The 17,122-nt window shown below is 35.9% G+C and overlaps 1 protein-coding gene across 2 annotated transcripts in view; it reads left to right on the plus strand.

Moving 5' to 3' along the window:
* Window positions 1–17,122, plus strand: part of RAC1 (Rac family small GTPase 1) — a 43,243-nt gene that overhangs the window by 9,611 nt on the left and 16,510 nt on the right. For both annotated transcript variants that reach the window (XM_027874620.1, XM_027874621.1), the window contains exons 2-3: window positions 10,819–10,890; window positions 14,067–14,184. In XM_027874620.1, the coding sequence (XP_027730421.1) occupies window positions 10,819–10,890; window positions 14,067–14,184 (190 nt within the window). The remainder of the gene's footprint in view (window positions 1–10,818; window positions 10,891–14,066; window positions 14,185–17,122) is intronic.

Raw genomic sequence — 17,122 nt, forward strand, 5'->3', positions numbered from 1 at the left:
TACTTAATAAATGTTTATTGATTAATTATATTTCAAAGTTCTTACTCAGCTCTGATCTTTTCATCGTAAAAGCTTTACAGTTCTCTGTTCAGTTAAAGGTCCACTTTTTTTTCTCTGAAGAATTGTACACAGCTTTGTAAGGTAAGTTATTCTTGGTTGTAAGCCTGTATCTTTTGTCTTTTGGAATATTATATTCCAAGATCTCATTTGTAGTAGAAGCTGCCAGGCCTTGTATGCTTCTAACTGTAGTTCCTTGATCCTTGAAATGCTCCTTTCTGGGTTCTTGCAGTATGTTTTCTTTGACATGAGAGCTTTGAATTTTAGCCGTGGCATTCCTGGAACTTAAATTTTGGAGTTCTTTTCAGGTAGATTCTTTTATCGTCACTTTGTTCTTTGGTTCTTATAGATCTAGAAAGTTTTCATTGCTCATTTCTTGAAATTATGTCCAGACTTTAAAAAAAAAAGATGATTTTCAGGGAATTCCATGATTCATAATCTTTATTTGATATGTATTCTAGGTCAGTTTTTTATATCAGATATCTTAACATTTTCTTTTTTCCCACCTTTGATGTTTTCATATTTCTTGCTGTCTCATGACATCACTGGTTTCTGTTGGTCTAATCTCCTTTTCAAGGAGTCCATTTCTTGGATAAGGTTTGTCACTTTCTCTTCTTAACCACTTACTCCTGATTTTTTTTCCTCCAATGATTTTATTTCATTTTTAAAAATTCCTTGTTGCATTTCTTCTAGGTGTTCTGGGTCTTAGTGAAAAATCCATTTTTTTCCTTTTAGTCTTTGCTTGTAGTTTTTAAGGAGTCGATCACTTCTTTCAGGGGTTTGTGTTGGGGCGGGGGAAGTCTCTAGATTTGAAGTAATTTGTTTTTTTTTTTTTGCACACTAGTTGGTGTTTTATTTGATTTACTCTCAACCATTTTAGTTCATGAATGGGGCTTTGTGCCATGGCCAGACTCTTACCTTTGGTGAACTTTTGGTTGAGGTGATTCCTTGTTGATCTTTCCCTGGGTTGTTGGATTGACTTCTCCTCCTAACTCTTTATGTCCTCCCACCCACCCTACCCCCCACCTCCTTGAGGTTCAGAGTGCTGAATCTTCAGGGCCTTCTCTGGCAGCTCAGAACAGAATTTTGAGGATATTATGGGCTCCTTAGTCTGGGCTGTTGAGTCCGAGTGTTGGTAACTAACCTTTGCCTCTCACTGGTCACTCTGCAGCTTCCAAGGTCCTCACCCTGGGCTTTCTCAGGGCTGTCTTCCATTCTGTGAACGCAGGGGCTTACAGGTTACAGTCTCTCCATTGTTGACATGTTGGTACCTCTTCTGGCACTGGTTTTGTTGGCAGACCCCCTTTCCTATTGCCCTTGGGCTTCTGACTGATTGGGATGGAAGCAGTCACTCTAATTTTTCTTTGGATTTCTTGATAATCACTTTGATGTGGAAGCAAGAGGGAACTGAGCTGAGTGGACTGCCTCCTGTTCAGGTAGCTGTATTGGTTAGAAGTCCTTCAAAAAACTAGTCTTCGGGGGGATAGGTTTCCAGTATGACAATAACACCTCCTGTTACTTAACTCTTACTATTTTCTCTATATAGAGAGGAGAGGATCACGAGGGGAGAACTGGTCAAAATAGTTTTAACCCTTTGAAAGCACTTTTTAGTAGAGTTTATCTAAAATCAATATCCTACTCACTGGGGCTTGAAACTTAGGTATCATCTTTTGATTCCTCACTCACCCCCTCCTTCTCTATTGTTAGTGTCTTCTTGCTGGCTTTTGTCATTCCACACCTGGACTGTTGCAGTAATTTTCTCCTTGGTCTCCCTGATTGAAGTTCATCCCTCTTCCATTCCTTCCTTCATTCAGCTGTCAACGGCGTCTTCTTAAAGCACAAGTCTGACCATGTCATCTTGATATTCAGTGAACTCTAGTGGCTTCCTATTATAGCTGGTGCAATGGCTTGAGCAATGCTGGACATGGAGTCAAGATTTGAATTCTAATGTGACCTTGGCCCTTTGCTGTGTGACCCTGAGCAAGTCACTCCACCTCTTGTCTGCCCCAGTTTCCTTGTCTGTAAAGTGGGGATAGTAACATCATCTACCTCCTAGGATTGTTGAGAGAATCAAATGAGATAATAATTGTAAAGTGCTTTGCAAAACTTAAAGTGCTGTATAAATGCTGACTGTTGTTTTTACCTCTAGGAATATAGAATTCTCTATTTGGCTTTTAAGCCCTTCATAACATACTCCTTCCTACTTTTTCAGTCTTCTTACTTCTTATTCTCCTCCATATAGTCTAAGATCCAGTGACACTGGCCTCCTTACACCAGACTGCATTCCCTGTCCACCCCAGCCCCCAAACCTGGAATACTCTTGCTCCTTCTCTTCACTTCCTGCCTTCATTCAAGTTTTAGTTAAAATCCTATTTGCTACTAGTGCCTTCCTGAAGAGTTTGTCTCCAATTTAACATGTATATGTCTTGTTTGTATATTTATTGTTCAGTCATTTCAGTTGTGTCTGACTCATTGTGACCCCACCTGGGGTTTTCTGGAGTGGTTTGCCATTTCCTTCTCCCTCTCACTTTATAGATGAGGAACTAAGATCAACAGGGTTAAATGACTTGCCCAGGGTCAGTCACACAGCTAGTAAGAGTCTGAGGCTGGATTTGAACTCTGGTCTTCCTGACTCGAGGCCTGGTGCTCTATCCACTGCATCACCTAGCTGCCCCTGTTTATATAATAGTTGTTCTGCGTGTTGTCTCTTCTATTACATTGTAAGCTCCTTGAGGGTAGGGATTGTTTTTGCTTTTTTTTTTTATTGCTAGGGTTTAGTACAATGCCTGGAACATAGTATGAGCTTATTAAATGTTTGTTGACTTGAAATTTGGGGACATTTGGATCCAAAGTAAATTGATTGGTTTCTCATCTAATATGGTTGGCTTCTCATCTAATACATTTGTTTTGAGTCAGGAACATGTGAAGTCTATTCAGTTTTTACTTTCTCTCCTTATTCCTATTTATTAAAATTAGTCTAATGTTTTTTAGTTCTCAATTTTGAGTAATACTTCCTAATTCCTTTAATACTTGTTCTGTGAGGTGATGGAAAATGCTATCCACATCCAGAGAAAGATCTATGAGGTCTGAATGCAGATTGACGCATACTATTTTCTCTTTTCTTTGTTTCTTCTTTCTCATGGTTTTTCCCTTTGGTTCTAATTCTTTTCATTTTCCATTAATGTGGAAATATGTTTAATATGATTGTACATGTATAGCCTATATCAGATTGCACTCCATCCTGGGGGGAGCAGAGGGAAGGGGAGAAAATTTAGAATTCAAAATCTTATAGAAGTGAATGTTGAAAACTAAAAACAAATAAATAAAATTTAAAAATTACTTGTCCTGTGAGAACCATTGTTTATTTGCCACTCTTACCAGATTTAGTGATATGTAGTTGTTTTTTGGTCTTAAATGAATAGATTTATATAATGCTGCTTCACAGGAGGAAACATCGTCATGGTTGAAAAGTATGAACAAATTTTAGTTTCTAAAGATCGTGCGGGAATTTCTTTTTTATTTATGTGGCATTTTTACTTGAGGAATGTAATATTTTTGTATTTCTATGAGATGAATTGTGTAATTTTCCCAGGTTGCAAGCAAAAAATACTTTAGTATAGATACATGTTTTTATTTTGTTATTGTCTTTGTTTTTATATCACCAACATTTCCCAATATATATGTCTTCCCTTTGCTTCCCAGAGAGGCATCCCTTTTTAGTAAATAGTACAAAAAGGAAAGGAAAAAAACAGTTCAGCAAAACTAAGCAACACATTGACTAAGTCTACCATTATATGCAGTTTTCCACACTCATTAGCCTGCTGCCATTTTTGCAAAGATGGATGGGAGGAGGTACGTTCTTCTATTTCTTCTTTGGGGCAGGTCTTGGTCATTATAATTTTATAGCATTCAGATTTCTTTTTTATGTTAAGTTTTTACTAATGTCTTTTTCTCATCACAGTTTCCCTCTAGTAGTCTTTTCCCTTCCAGAGTACTGTCTCATATAACAAATCATATTTTTTCAAAATCAAAGAAAGAAAGAAAGAAAGAAAGAAAGAAAGAAAGAAAGAAAGAAAGGAGGGAAAAAAATCAGTATAACCAATCAATACATTGAAAAAGTCTGAAAATATATATGCAGTGTACTATACTTGTGGACTCTTCCACTTCTGCAAAGGGTCATGCTTGTTCTATATAATTTCACAACTATCACTTTTGGTTCTTTTTGGTGATTCCATTTACATTGTTGTAGTCATGTGTATATGTTTTGGCTCTGCTTACTTTTCTGTGCATCAGTTCATTTAGATGGTTTTTTTTTGTTTTTTTTGTTGTTGTTGTTTTCGGCAGTTGGGGTTAAGTGACTTGCCCATGGTCACACAGCTAGTAAGTGTCAAGTGTTTGGTCTGAGGCCGTATTTGAACTCAGGTCGTCCTGACTTCAGGGCTCTATCCACTGGGCCACCTGGCTGCCCCAGTTCATATAGATCTTTCCATGCTTCTCTGTTTTTATAAAATTTGTTTCTTACAGTAACTCTACTATCTGTAAGTACTATGTAGTAATACTTCATTATATTCATGAACTGCAGTTTGTTTAGCCACTCCTCATTTGACTGGCCTCTTTATTTTCACTTGTTTGGTCTTACAAAAAGTGCTGCTATAAATATTTTAGTGTATAGGGATTTTCTTTTTATCAGTGGTCTCCTTGGGATATAAGCCTTATAGTGGAATCTCTAGGTCAGAGGCTATGGACATTTTAGTCATTTTATTTGCATAATTATAAATTGTTTTACAAAATGGTTGTACTTAATCATCCCTCTGCCCCAATGTTCTAGTGTGCCTGTCTTCCCGCACCCCTCTGCAACATCTGTTCATATCTTTTGTCCATTGTTGCTTTTTTTTCAGAGTGTGAGGTGAAACCTCAGGATTGTTTTGATATGCATTTCTTTTATTAATGATTTGGAACATTTCTTATGGTTGTTAGTAGTTTGCAAATCTTGTGATAACTGTTCATATCCTTAACCATTTATCTTTTGAGAAATGGCTTTTGTTCTTTTATATCTTAAATGCCAAACTCTTGTGAAATTTTAAAGAAATATGATATAAAGTGTTTTTCTCCCATTTGCCTGCTTCTCATCCTAGAAGCATTAATTTTGTTTGTGCTTTTTAGTTTTATGTAATCAAAATTATCCCTTTTATTGTAATTGTCTCTATCCCTTGTTTGGTTTAAAAAATCTTCTACCCTTGGACAGCTTTCAATTTAAATTATTTTGTTAATTATTTTCTATATTACGGTAGTCATAATTAATAGTTTTCATAATCCTGCCTGATTCACTTTGCCCATTTCACATATCTTCCATGCTTCTCTGTATCCTTCATATACATCATTGCTTACAGAACAACATTGATTACATTCATGTATCCCAATCTGTTTGGCTTGCTGTAATAGCAGACCTCCTTAGGTATATGCCTAGCAGTGGATTCTTTATTAAAGGAATTTGGACATTTTAATCACTTTTCTTAACATAATTCTAAATTGTTTTCCAGAATGATTGGACCAGTTTTCTTTGTGTGTTTCAAAAATACATGTTATTGAGCTAGCAGCAAACACAAAAATAGAAGAACTTAATTCCAAGCCAGTCACTTTGACTTTTCCGAATTAAATCATATCTTACTGGTTAGAAGGACTGGGTTGAGCCACTAAATATATAAAGGAAATGCTAGAGCAAATATTAATATTTCTAAAAAGTCTACAACAGGTATCAGATGTTATTACCAAATATGGCTCCCAGTTCTCTATGGAAAATGGCTGTTTTACTCAAAGTTTTAGAAACGAATGTTAGAAATTGTTTCAGCATGCAACTGAGAAATAAGATACACAGGCAAAAGGGGTATTGAAATCTGTCTTACCCTACAGGAAAATAGAAGGGGAAGGGGATAAGAGGCGGAGGAGAGTAATAGAAGGGAGAACAGAGTGGGTGAAGGGGGAATCAGAATACAGGCCGTCATAGGGTGGGGAGAAGGGAGAGACGGGGAGAAAATTTGGAACTCAAAATCTTGTGGAAGTAAATGTTGAAAACTAAAAATAAATAAATAAATTGAAAAAAAAAGAAAAGAAAAAGAAACTGACTTTTAGTTCAGGGCCAATGTGACACTGCTAGAATTTATTTGTACAGCATATGTCGGGGGTGCATAAATATACCAATATAAGTTGGGTGACTGTTGCTTTATAAACACTAGAGATGTAACAAATAGTTTTAAGGAGCCAGCATCATATAAAGCTGAAAGTGACTCCTAATTTTACAGAGGAACAAACTGAACCCCATAGATGCTAAGTTATTTGACAATCACTTAATAAGCACTTAATAAATTTGCGGCCAGGTCTTCTTGACTCCAAATCCTATTTTACTATACCACAGTGGTTTGATCAGATTATGTCAGAATCTTTTAATTTCTGTGGTAAGAGTTAGAAGGCTAAGAGACTTGTACTTCAGATAAAGACTTGGAATCAAGAGCAGAAACTCCAAAGCAGTTTCCCTGGGAAAAACACTGTATTTTATGTGGACCTGAGTTTCTGTTCCCTTCCTGCAAGCATGCTTACTAAATTGATCTAGTCCTTACCTTTCAAAATAAGATGATGGAAGGAGGGGAGCAGTGGCAGTTTGCTTTTTTCCTTCTGTTTTGCTTGAACACATCAAACAGAAAGGGGTTGCTGACATGGATGGTAAAATTCTCCTAGAAGACAAGATCACTGGGGTTATGATCCCTACCTTCTGGAATTGAGAGAGGGAAGAAGGAAACCTGTTGGAAAACTATAAGGGGAAAAAAGCCATTGTAGAACAACTCTAAACACCCCTCCTACCCCCATCCCCTATCCTCCATCCCTCATCCCCAGAAATAACCTAACACAGTGCTTCCACATAGTAGGCACTTAAATGTTTATTGCTTGATTTTTAAGACATTTACTTTCAAAAAATTAACCTCATACAAATTAAGAAATCTATTTGCTATTAGCTCTAGTTATGACTGTCTGCTAGTTTAAAAGAGTTACAAATCATTGCAGTCATTTTCTTCTGGAGCTTTTTCTTCTGCAGCCTTTAAAGTGAAATTTTAAATTTATTTTGAGTTAGTGGTTGTCCGAAGTACTTCCCTGACTCTCCAGAGAATCCATGGTTGGTGTCTTTTATAGCAGTATTTATAATATGATTGTGTGTGTATACAAATACACACTGCTTCTGGCATGATTTTCACTAAAAATTAAATTTCACAAGTAAAAATAAATGGGCGGGGCAGCATTAAATGATCTGTCATGATCCTATTTAGCTCTAAATCCTATAAACTGAGAGCTTCTTGGTTATAGCTGTAGTATGACTTTGTTCACTGTAATTTAAAAATAAGCAGAGAACATCTTAGCAGAACTTGTCTTAATGGTTGCTTAGCTTTTAAAAGGATCTTTAAGGAAGAAATTTCATTCCCTCATGACGGTTTAAAAAAAAACAACCAACATACAAACCCTTTGTAGTCCGCTTATTCAAATGATCAAATGATTTTTAAAATTTTTTGAGGGGAAAAAATCTACCTCTTTTGCTGTAGTGGAGCCAGTAGTTCACTTGGAGTCAGGACTGGTGTTTTCTAGCTTCATATCACTTCACTTTTCTGAGCTTCATTTTCCTCATCTGTATAGATATTATCCCTATATCACAGGGTTTTTGTGAGAAAAATGCTCTGTAGGAATGTGAGTTATTTTTTATAAGTCGAAAACTTGGGAGTTAAAAAGCAAGTTAACAAGTGGTGACTTGATGGGGAAAGCTTCAGAACGGAATTGAGTTCAAATGAATAAATGGAGATGAATAATGAGGATTATATCTTTTGAAAGTTGACAAGTAGACCTGTCAGAAAAAGAGGTGAGACATAAATGGATGAGATACAGGTGAACCTAAGAGATAAAGTTTTAAAAAAAAAGGAATATAGTTTTTCTTGGGCAGTGAGTAGGAGGAAGAGTGAACTTTGGTGATGAGACATATATAATGAGATAATCCAGGATAGGTTTCTGGTGGGGGAATGAATGGGTCTTGGGAGGGGAGTTTGAGGTGATGCATACTAACTGATCAGTAGAATAGAATGAGTTGGGCAGTGTTAGGGAATAGGGCTCAACTCTGGGTAAGGGACATAAAACAATGAATTTGGGGGAAGCAGGTATTATAAAAAAAACTAACATTAAAAGTTTTTGACATAAGCTATGTCTAATAATATCTTTGCCATTTTAGTAAAACCTTGAGTATCTGGGTGTTACCTTTAAACTGATGGTGTAATGTTTGACTCAGTTTTTTTGGACTGAGTCCCAACTTTTTATTAAATACTTAATAATATTAAGTGGAAACAAGAGTTGGCAGGATCCCATTGGGCTATGACATGTTATTGGTAAGAGTAATGTTTCTTGCTTTCAAAAAAGCTCTAACTTTTTGATGATTTATTAACTTTTGCTGCTAATTTTCACTCCTTTGGGTATAATATTAGGACATTATAGAAAATGATTCTGTGATGAACTTTAGTTGAAAGTCAGTAACAAAACATAAAAATTTTGCAATTCCTAAATCTCTATGTAGAGATCTCCCTGTGAAGTGGATCAGGAAGATTGACTCTTTCAAATACAGGAAGATTATTGAATCCATATCAGAATCCTTCAGATTCACGTAGGATCTTATGAGCTAGCAGTATCAGGTTTTGTGAGTATTACATTTCTCCGTGAGGTATAGGTTATAGACTTTTAGTGTAGTATTTGGCAGTCCTGTGACTTGTCCCCCTCAAATGTGTGCTTTTTAAAATTTTTGTCTTTAATGCCATTTACAGTTAAATTAATTTCATTGAGTAAAATATAACTTTTCTTTCCATGGTAATTTATACCCACCAAATCACAGTCCCCCTTACCTAAAAGTAGATGCACTCCTTTTTAACAAATATGTATACTCACGCTAAACATAGTGACATAATGGCTATATCTGAGAGAGAATGGCTGATTTTGTACCTGTAGTTCAGATATTTTGATAACTTTCAATATAATTTATTATTTGCAGTGCTATATATTTTATTTTATATATTTAAAAACTTTCTTTTGAGAAGAGTCCACCAGACTGCCAAAGGAGCCCATGATACATCATCACCTTCAGCCCGGCCCCCCCCCCCCCAAGTTAAGAGCCATGCTTTGGTCTATCACCTCTCTAATAAGAAAATAGTCCTTTGTAGTATGTATGTAGTCATGATTGGTTGTTTTAATCAGACAGTTCTGGGGTCTTTCAGAGTAGTTTCCCTTCTTTTTAATTTTCTGAAATTTTTCCTTTTTTTTTTTTGTCAGATCTCTTTTAATGTTCTTAGATGTAACATATTTAGAAGAAATGTGAAATGGAGTAATAACCTCTTGGTTAGGTTAGAAGATACAGGGAAGGTGGTTAGGGTTTTATGGGGAAAGAATAGCTTTTTTGACATTTTTGCTTGATGAGTTTAATTTAATACACATGCATATTTATTAACTACTTGTTAAGGACGAGGCATTGGGGACACAGAAATGAACAAAACACAATCCCTGGCCTCAAGAAACTTACTGTTGTAGGAGAGATAGGACAGGAACATATAAAATTCTAATCTGTATTATAGTAATAAGTGCCTAGGAGATGTCCAAGTAATGCTCTGAGAGATCTTAGGAAAGAGACCTACTTTGAGGGTTGGAGTTAAAAGAATGTCATGTCAGTTCATGTAAGAGATGGGAGCTAAGCTGAGCCTTGAAATATAGATAGGATTTCAGCAGCTCAATGGGAGAAGGTATTCTTTTGAAGGACAGGAAATGTGTGAGCTATAGATTTGGAAGTAGAAGAGGGTGTAGCTTGAGGTTAGAAATAGCTGGTGGTTGTCAGGTTTGTTGAGGCATTGTGTATAAGGGGAAATTGTGAGAGAAAGTGCTAGAGAGGTTGAGGCCAAGACTGTTGAGAGCCTTAAATTCCAGGCTCTAAGGAGTTTGGACTTTTTTTTTTTTCAGAGAACATGGAAAACTAATGAAAGCTTTTTAGTCAGAAGAGTGACATGATCAGAACATTGCATTAGGAAGGTATGACAAACTGTGTGTAGAAAGGAGATATCAGTTAAAAATCGATGATTCTGGTGAGAGCACTGGCCCTGGAGTTAGGAGGACCTGAGTTCAAATTCAGCCTCAGACACTTGACATTTCCTAGCTGTGTGACTTAACCCCGATTGCCTCACAAAAAATAATAATAAAAATTAAAAAAAAAAAAATAAGCAACTGCCAAGCATCTATTCAAAAGTAATATACTACTCCTAAAATATGAGAAAATCTGATATTAAATATGTAATAAATTCCAGTTTTTCTCTGAAATTTGTGATTGAACTATAGGTATATGCATATGTGTTGCTAAAATAAGCATTTTTATTATTTTTATTTATTTTTAATTTTTAGGCAATTAGGGCTAAGTGACTTGCCCAGGGCCACACAGCCAGTAAGTATCAAGTGTTTGGTCTGAGGCTGAATTTGAACTCAGGTCCTCCTGACTTCAGGGCTGATGTTCTATCCACTCCGCCACCTTGCTGCCCCTAAAAATAAGCGTTTTTAAAACAAGTTTTAGGGTATCTCTTTAAATGGTAGAAATTGATTTTCATTTTTCTTTGTATCCTTGTATATGATATTACTTGGTAAGAATCAATAATAAAAGATAACTTGCACTTTTCATATTGACTAATTTTTGTCTTTTTATCCCCTTAGAGCTGTAGGTAAAACTTGCCTACTCATCAGTTACACGACCAATGCCTTTCCTGGAGAATACATCCCTACTGTGTAAGTATCCTCCATTAAAACTTATGAGTTAACTACTCTGTGACATTGAAAATTTTACTCATTATGAGTTTTGCTACAAATCAGGAAGCTCCTTTCCTTCTTCACTGCACACCTTCATTGAAGTCTAACTGTTGGGGGAGTGGAGCCAAGATGATGGAGTAAAGGCAGGGACTCAACCTGAGCTCTCCCAAATTCCCCCCCAAACAATATTAAAGTAACACCTCAAAACTAATTCTGAAGCAGCAGAAGTATAAAAGGATGGGTGAAACAATTTTCCAGCCCAAGACAACTTAAAAGGTTGTCAAGAAAGGTCTGTCTCACTGAGTTGAGAGTGGAGCGCAGTCCAACACAGTTCTTGGGGTGGGGGGGGACAATTGAATTGGCTACAGCAGCTTCTGGAGCTCTTAGCCCACAGGTGATAAGAGGTCTAACAACTAGTCAGAAGATTATAGAAGACTCTTTGCTGGTACTGGGGAGCAAGACTCTTGTTCCATTGCCCATACATTTGCTGGTTCTAGGTCGCAGTCCCAGGGCTAGACAGAGCACTAGCTGGACCACTGACCCTGGTCACAGTTCCAGGGCAGAAAAGAGTGCTTATGGTCCCTCACAGACCAGAGCACAGGCACAGAGAGCAGTGACCATACATATCCTAAGATCATACCACCTTGGAAAAACTGAAATTTTACAGACACCTCCTCCACCCCCAGCTCTGAAGACAGCAACACAAAAAACCTGATGCTCAGGACAATGCCCCCTCCACCCTGGAAGCACAGCCTAGTAACATGAAGTGAAAATTCAAGAAATAGGTTGGAAAAAATGAGCACACAACAACAAAAAGAACCTGACCATGGAAAGATACTATGGTAATGGGAATATCAAAACACAAACTCCAAAGATGATGACATAGTCAAAACTGCCACATCCAAAGCCTCAAAGGAAAATGTGAATTGATCTCAGTCTCAAAAACAAATTCCTGAAAAAACTCAAAAAGGATTTTAAAAAATCTCCTAAGAGGGGTAAAAGAATAATTGGGAAAAGAAGTCTAACTATGAAAAGGATGTTTGGCTTTCTGCACTAGAATCAATATGGCACAATAGAGGGAGCGCACTGAATTTGGAGTCACAAAACCCAATTTCAAATACCAAAAATGTAATTCTCGCTGCTTACGTAAGTCTGCGTGACATTAGACAAGTCACTGCACCTCTCTTGAAGCAGGAGACGTCTAAGATTTCTTCCAGATTTAGTCTGATCCTATGTACAATCCTATTTTGTATGTATGTGTTTTAAGAAATTTAGGTGATATATCCTTTAAACCAGGGGTGGGGAACCTGCAGCCTTGAGGCCACATGTGGCCTTCTAGGTACTTGAGTGAGGCCTTTTGACTGAGTCCAAGTTTTATAGAATAAATCCTTTTATTAAGGGGATTTGTTCTGTGAAGTTTGGATTCAGTCAAAGGGCCTCACTTGAGAACTTAGAGGGCCACATGTGGCCTCCAGGCCGAAGGTTCCCCACCCCTACCTTAAACCATTCTAATTCTACACTTGACCAACTGACTTTATGATAGATATGCTTCTGAAAAGGTTCCTCACAGTGAGGTAACTGATGGAACTTCCATTTTCTTTCTTTCTCCTTTCCTTTTGGAGAAAATGTCTTAAGTTACCAAACCTTTTATTATAATCCTCTGTTTCTTTGTCTTCTAGAAAGAGTTGCTTATGTTATCTTTTGTATTCTTTTGTGTTTTATTGCAGAAATGTTCAGCATATGACCTTAGATCAGCAGTAAAAACTAACCATAACAGTAGTAAGGAATATAAGTAATTAAGTAATAAGGAAAAGAGCACAGGGTTTGAAGTCAGAGTATCTGAATTCAAATCCCCTTACTTTTGCTTACTACCAGTCTGATGAAAGTCCTCTGAGCCTGCTGTGGACCAGGATATTTGTAGTTCTGAAGAGGCATGAGTTAATGCCCCACCCTCCCTCTACATGAGTGAGGGAGTGGTGGTGTAGACATGGGTTAGTGGGTGTTAACTTTTGCCTCCAGATAAATTGATTTGGTACCCAGCTGTGACCCTCTTGGGGGAAAAGTATAAAAGAGTAGTTTGTAGGACTTTGGCTGGAAGCTCTTTCAGACCCCAGGGAACCTTTTTGCCTACTGCTTTTAACGTTCCTGCCCATGCTTTTATCTCTTTTTGTCTTAGTAGACTGTTTTTGACTGCCTTGGGATAATAGTCATTGCACTCTTAACCTCACCTGGTGTTCTGAAGAAAGTTCTGAAGAAATGTAGGCAACTAGAAATTATTTCGCTACTATTGGTTTAGACTTTAATTCAAGAAGGCTTTGTTATTTAAAAAAAAAAATCAGAAACCTTTTTCAAAACACATTTGTGTTTTGAAAGAACTCCAGGGTTTGATTAATTTGTTTCTGTTTAAAGAAATTTTGAATTTTGCTTTAAGGTTGAAATTTATTTATATTTTGTACTTGATGCTTTTTCCTGTTTGACATTGTGCCATTAAAATCTCATTTATTCAGTCTTTCTGTAGCAGTTTTTAAGAGCTTGAGCTTGCCAGTTTATGTACACTCAGAAAATGCAAACTAATTTCATATTAGCATAAATAAAGTATTAGAAATGTTTGTTCTAATTGTACATAAAGAGTTCTAAAATTAAATGCAAATTGCTTTTGGATTATCCAAAGTTTCCTTTATCTGCATCACTGCTTCCTTTCATTAGCACAGATAACCAGGATTTTTATTGTATATTGTTCTCTGTCCAGTAGCTATTCAGTGAATGCTGCTATAATTGTCAATTTAGTGAAAATGATTACTAACAATGATTGTTGGTTGAAAAATCTGTTCTAAAAACATTGAAAATTGAACAAAAGTACAGTATGAAAAGGATTTATTTTTATAATTCAACTGTTACTTCCTGCGAAAAAGTATTTCATAATATTTGAACTCTTTAATACTATTTACTAAAGGCAAAGTCTTTCCTTGACATCTTTGGATTAACGTAGTAGGTTTTCTCTTTTCTTCTTTCCATATATTTTGTGCACATAAGTCCTCTTGTATTGTCTAATCCTTTCTCTGATTCTTGTTGTTTTAGTCCTCATGTGAACAACTGCCATTTTCTGCTCCTTTATTTTAGATCACAGTACTAAACTTTTTCTTTTTATTCTACAGCTTTGACAACTATTCTGCCAATGTTATGGTAGATGGAAAACCTGTGAATTTGGGTTTATGGGATACAGCAGGCCAGGAAGACTATGACCGATTACGTCCCTTATCCTATCCGCAAACAGTAAGAATTACGTATATATGTAAATGTTTTATATATATTAATTCTTTGATAGCAAATGAAATTACCTAAAGTTTGTTCATTGCCTATGAATTGGTTATCCTATGTTATCCAAAAGTCATGACTCCACAAGGTATGAGTAGTAACTTGATTTATTACAAGAGAAAGGGACATGCATCCTTATACCAAGGAGCTTGTGCTACAGATAGTGCCTTAGTTATTTATGGAGTAACAGCAAAAAAACAGGAGGTCTTATAGGAGGAGTAGAAGGCAGTCCCTTCCCAAATGGAAGTGACGTGGAGGGAGGAAGGGAGCAGTAGGGGAGGGCAAGTAAGAAGGGAACAAAAGGGTTTGGGAACATGGGACTATAGAAGGAGAATGTTCTGCTTATCTGAAAGGAGTCCTGGCTGCATGATTTATTATTCTGGGCAAACTGGCCAGAGCTGACTCGGGCTTCAAGGGCATTGAAAGTTTATTAGAGTTCAGTTGCAAAAGATCACTGTTAAATTAGTTCAGGGGGCTTTATCTTTGGCAAATAGGGCAACTCAAGAAAACAAGTTTTCTTCCAGAAAGTTTCAGCAATGATCAGAAAGCAATATGATACTTAACATATTGGTCTTTGGTGTATTGTAGCTTAAGAAATTCTGTTTTGGGCAAGGATTAGTTAATTGCATTTAGATTATAATAATGTAGTACCACAAGATTCAATTTTGTATTTAAAATGAAATTGTATTTTATTTAAATCCTTTAGGCTTATTTTTTTTTTCCCTACACAAATTTGGGAAGGTACAAGCGATATAGTTTAACTATTTTGGTTGTAGATATTTACTTTTTAATTTATTTAAAAATAGCCAGGTAAATGCAGAAAAACTCAAAATTCTGCATTATATTGCTGACTTAGTCTTTACCTTTTTCTTCCTATTATTCATAAATTGTGTGATTTAAATAACTTTCCTGCCTTTTTTTCTTTTAATTCCAATTGCTTTTTTAGTTCAAAGGAAGAAAACCGTTTACAACAGCAGAAGCAATTGCTATTAAGAACTAGATTGCCGTTTTGTTAGTTAATGATGAATGCAGGTGCTAAAGTGACTAACTTCCTTTGCTGGAAAATTTTTTTAAAACCTTATTAGCATTTTTAAAAAAATCAGTTGTCCTTAGATTTAAATGAACTCTTACTGGTGTTATGGAGGAAAGCTTCTGAATGGCTGTGAAAGAATTGACCTTGGAATTTAATACTAGTTAAAAATGTAAGTAAGTAGAAAAACATCTTATGGCCTGTTATGAACTAAATTTTAGTTATATCACTTGCCTCAAGTATCATGATACTATAGAAGTCATTTTATATCCTGTGATTTCTCTGAACTTTAATGTATTTCTCTCCCCATAATTTAAATTCACCCAGTTTTTAGGAAGAAAATGCTTTTTTATTTACTATATTTAAAAAACTTGACAGATCATAGATTTCAGTTAGTTTTTACAAAAACAATATTTTCATCTTTTACCAATCAAATGTTTCAGTTGCCTTCAAGGTTTTTGGCTAGTTTATGCTAGTTTCTCTGAGGAAGACAAAGAAATTTGGCATCCAACCGTGATAGAGTTTACAATCTAATTGGAAAATAAGACATTTAAAAACATGGCAGAAATAACTAACAATACCAAGAGATATGAGTGATGTCAGGCAAAAAGTCCTGTAGGACTTCAGAGGAAGGAGAGCTCATGTTTGTCCTAGGGTGATTTGCAGAAGCTTTAAAAATAGAAAAAGGTTTATATTGGGCTTTGGAATATGGGTAGAATGTGTTAAAATTCAAATCCACATTCTCTCCCTACTCCCACCTCCTTTCCACCTGCCATTGAGAAAGCAAGAAAAACAAAAACCTTTTATAAACATGTATAGTCAAGCAAAATAAATTCTATGGGTAAGTTTTTAATAGGCTGCAAACAATTTCTCTTGGCAGATTTCACACATTTCAAAAATTGAGGCATTCCCTTTGTCCTTTGGCAGTGTTACAGATTTCAAATTATTTTTGTTTAGGTTGTTACTTTTGTGGAATAGTGTGGTGCTTAAATGAAGTATATAAAGATACAGTTAGTTGTTAAAATATGCTCAAGCTTTGTATTCTGTGAACTTCTTATTTGGAGATGATAGGTTAAACAATTTTTAATATAGTTGCTCACATAACAATAATCTTTTTTATGTTTCCTGTTGAAGATGTCTTGACCATCAAATATAGCTTTTTTGTACTATGCAACCTAAAACCAAGCTTCAAGCTAAACAATTCTTTGAAGAGGAGGGCGGCCCACAGTTTCACTAAACAATGTTCTTGATATATTAATGAATGACCCTAAGATATTTCAAGAATCTATCATTGAATCAGTGTAGGTTTTCTCTCAACTGACACAAATTCCCAACCCCTCTATAACTTATTTAGATGGTTTTTGAGAGTTGCCAAAAAAAAAAAAAATTTTGTCATCCTCTTATCAAGCTGGCAGTGAGACAGTAGACAGACAGCTTCCCATTGGGTCCAGCCCTGTCAAATCCTTTCCAATTTGATAGCACCTCTGAGATATTGCCCTTTTCATTGACATAACTTTGATACATCTACCCTGACTGAAGCATTGAAAAAGAATTTTAATTGTAGAAATGGTTAAAATTTCCTCAGAATCATTTGTAAAATGCTGTGCATACCTAAATACTTAATAGGTTTAATTAATTAATTATTACATAATTACAGAAGTACTTGTTATACCTTGAAGGTTGGAAGAGAAGTTCATAAAGTTTTAAACCCTTTTTAAGAAATGGCAAGAAAAATGTGTGTGTTGTTCATATAAAAAACCATCCTTGGGGAACTTATTAATTTTTTTGAATTAACTTTAATTTCTTGGAGCCAAAATCCTGAAAGTTCTTCTAAAGAACCAAATGTTCATTTGGGTTCAGAAGTCA

This window comes from Vombatus ursinus, unplaced genomic scaffold, assembly GCF_900497805.2.
Source record: "Vombatus ursinus unplaced genomic scaffold, bare-nosed wombat genome assembly UNPS02014807.1, whole genome shotgun sequence".
NCBI lineage: Eukaryota > Metazoa > Chordata > Mammalia > Diprotodontia > Vombatidae > Vombatus > Vombatus ursinus.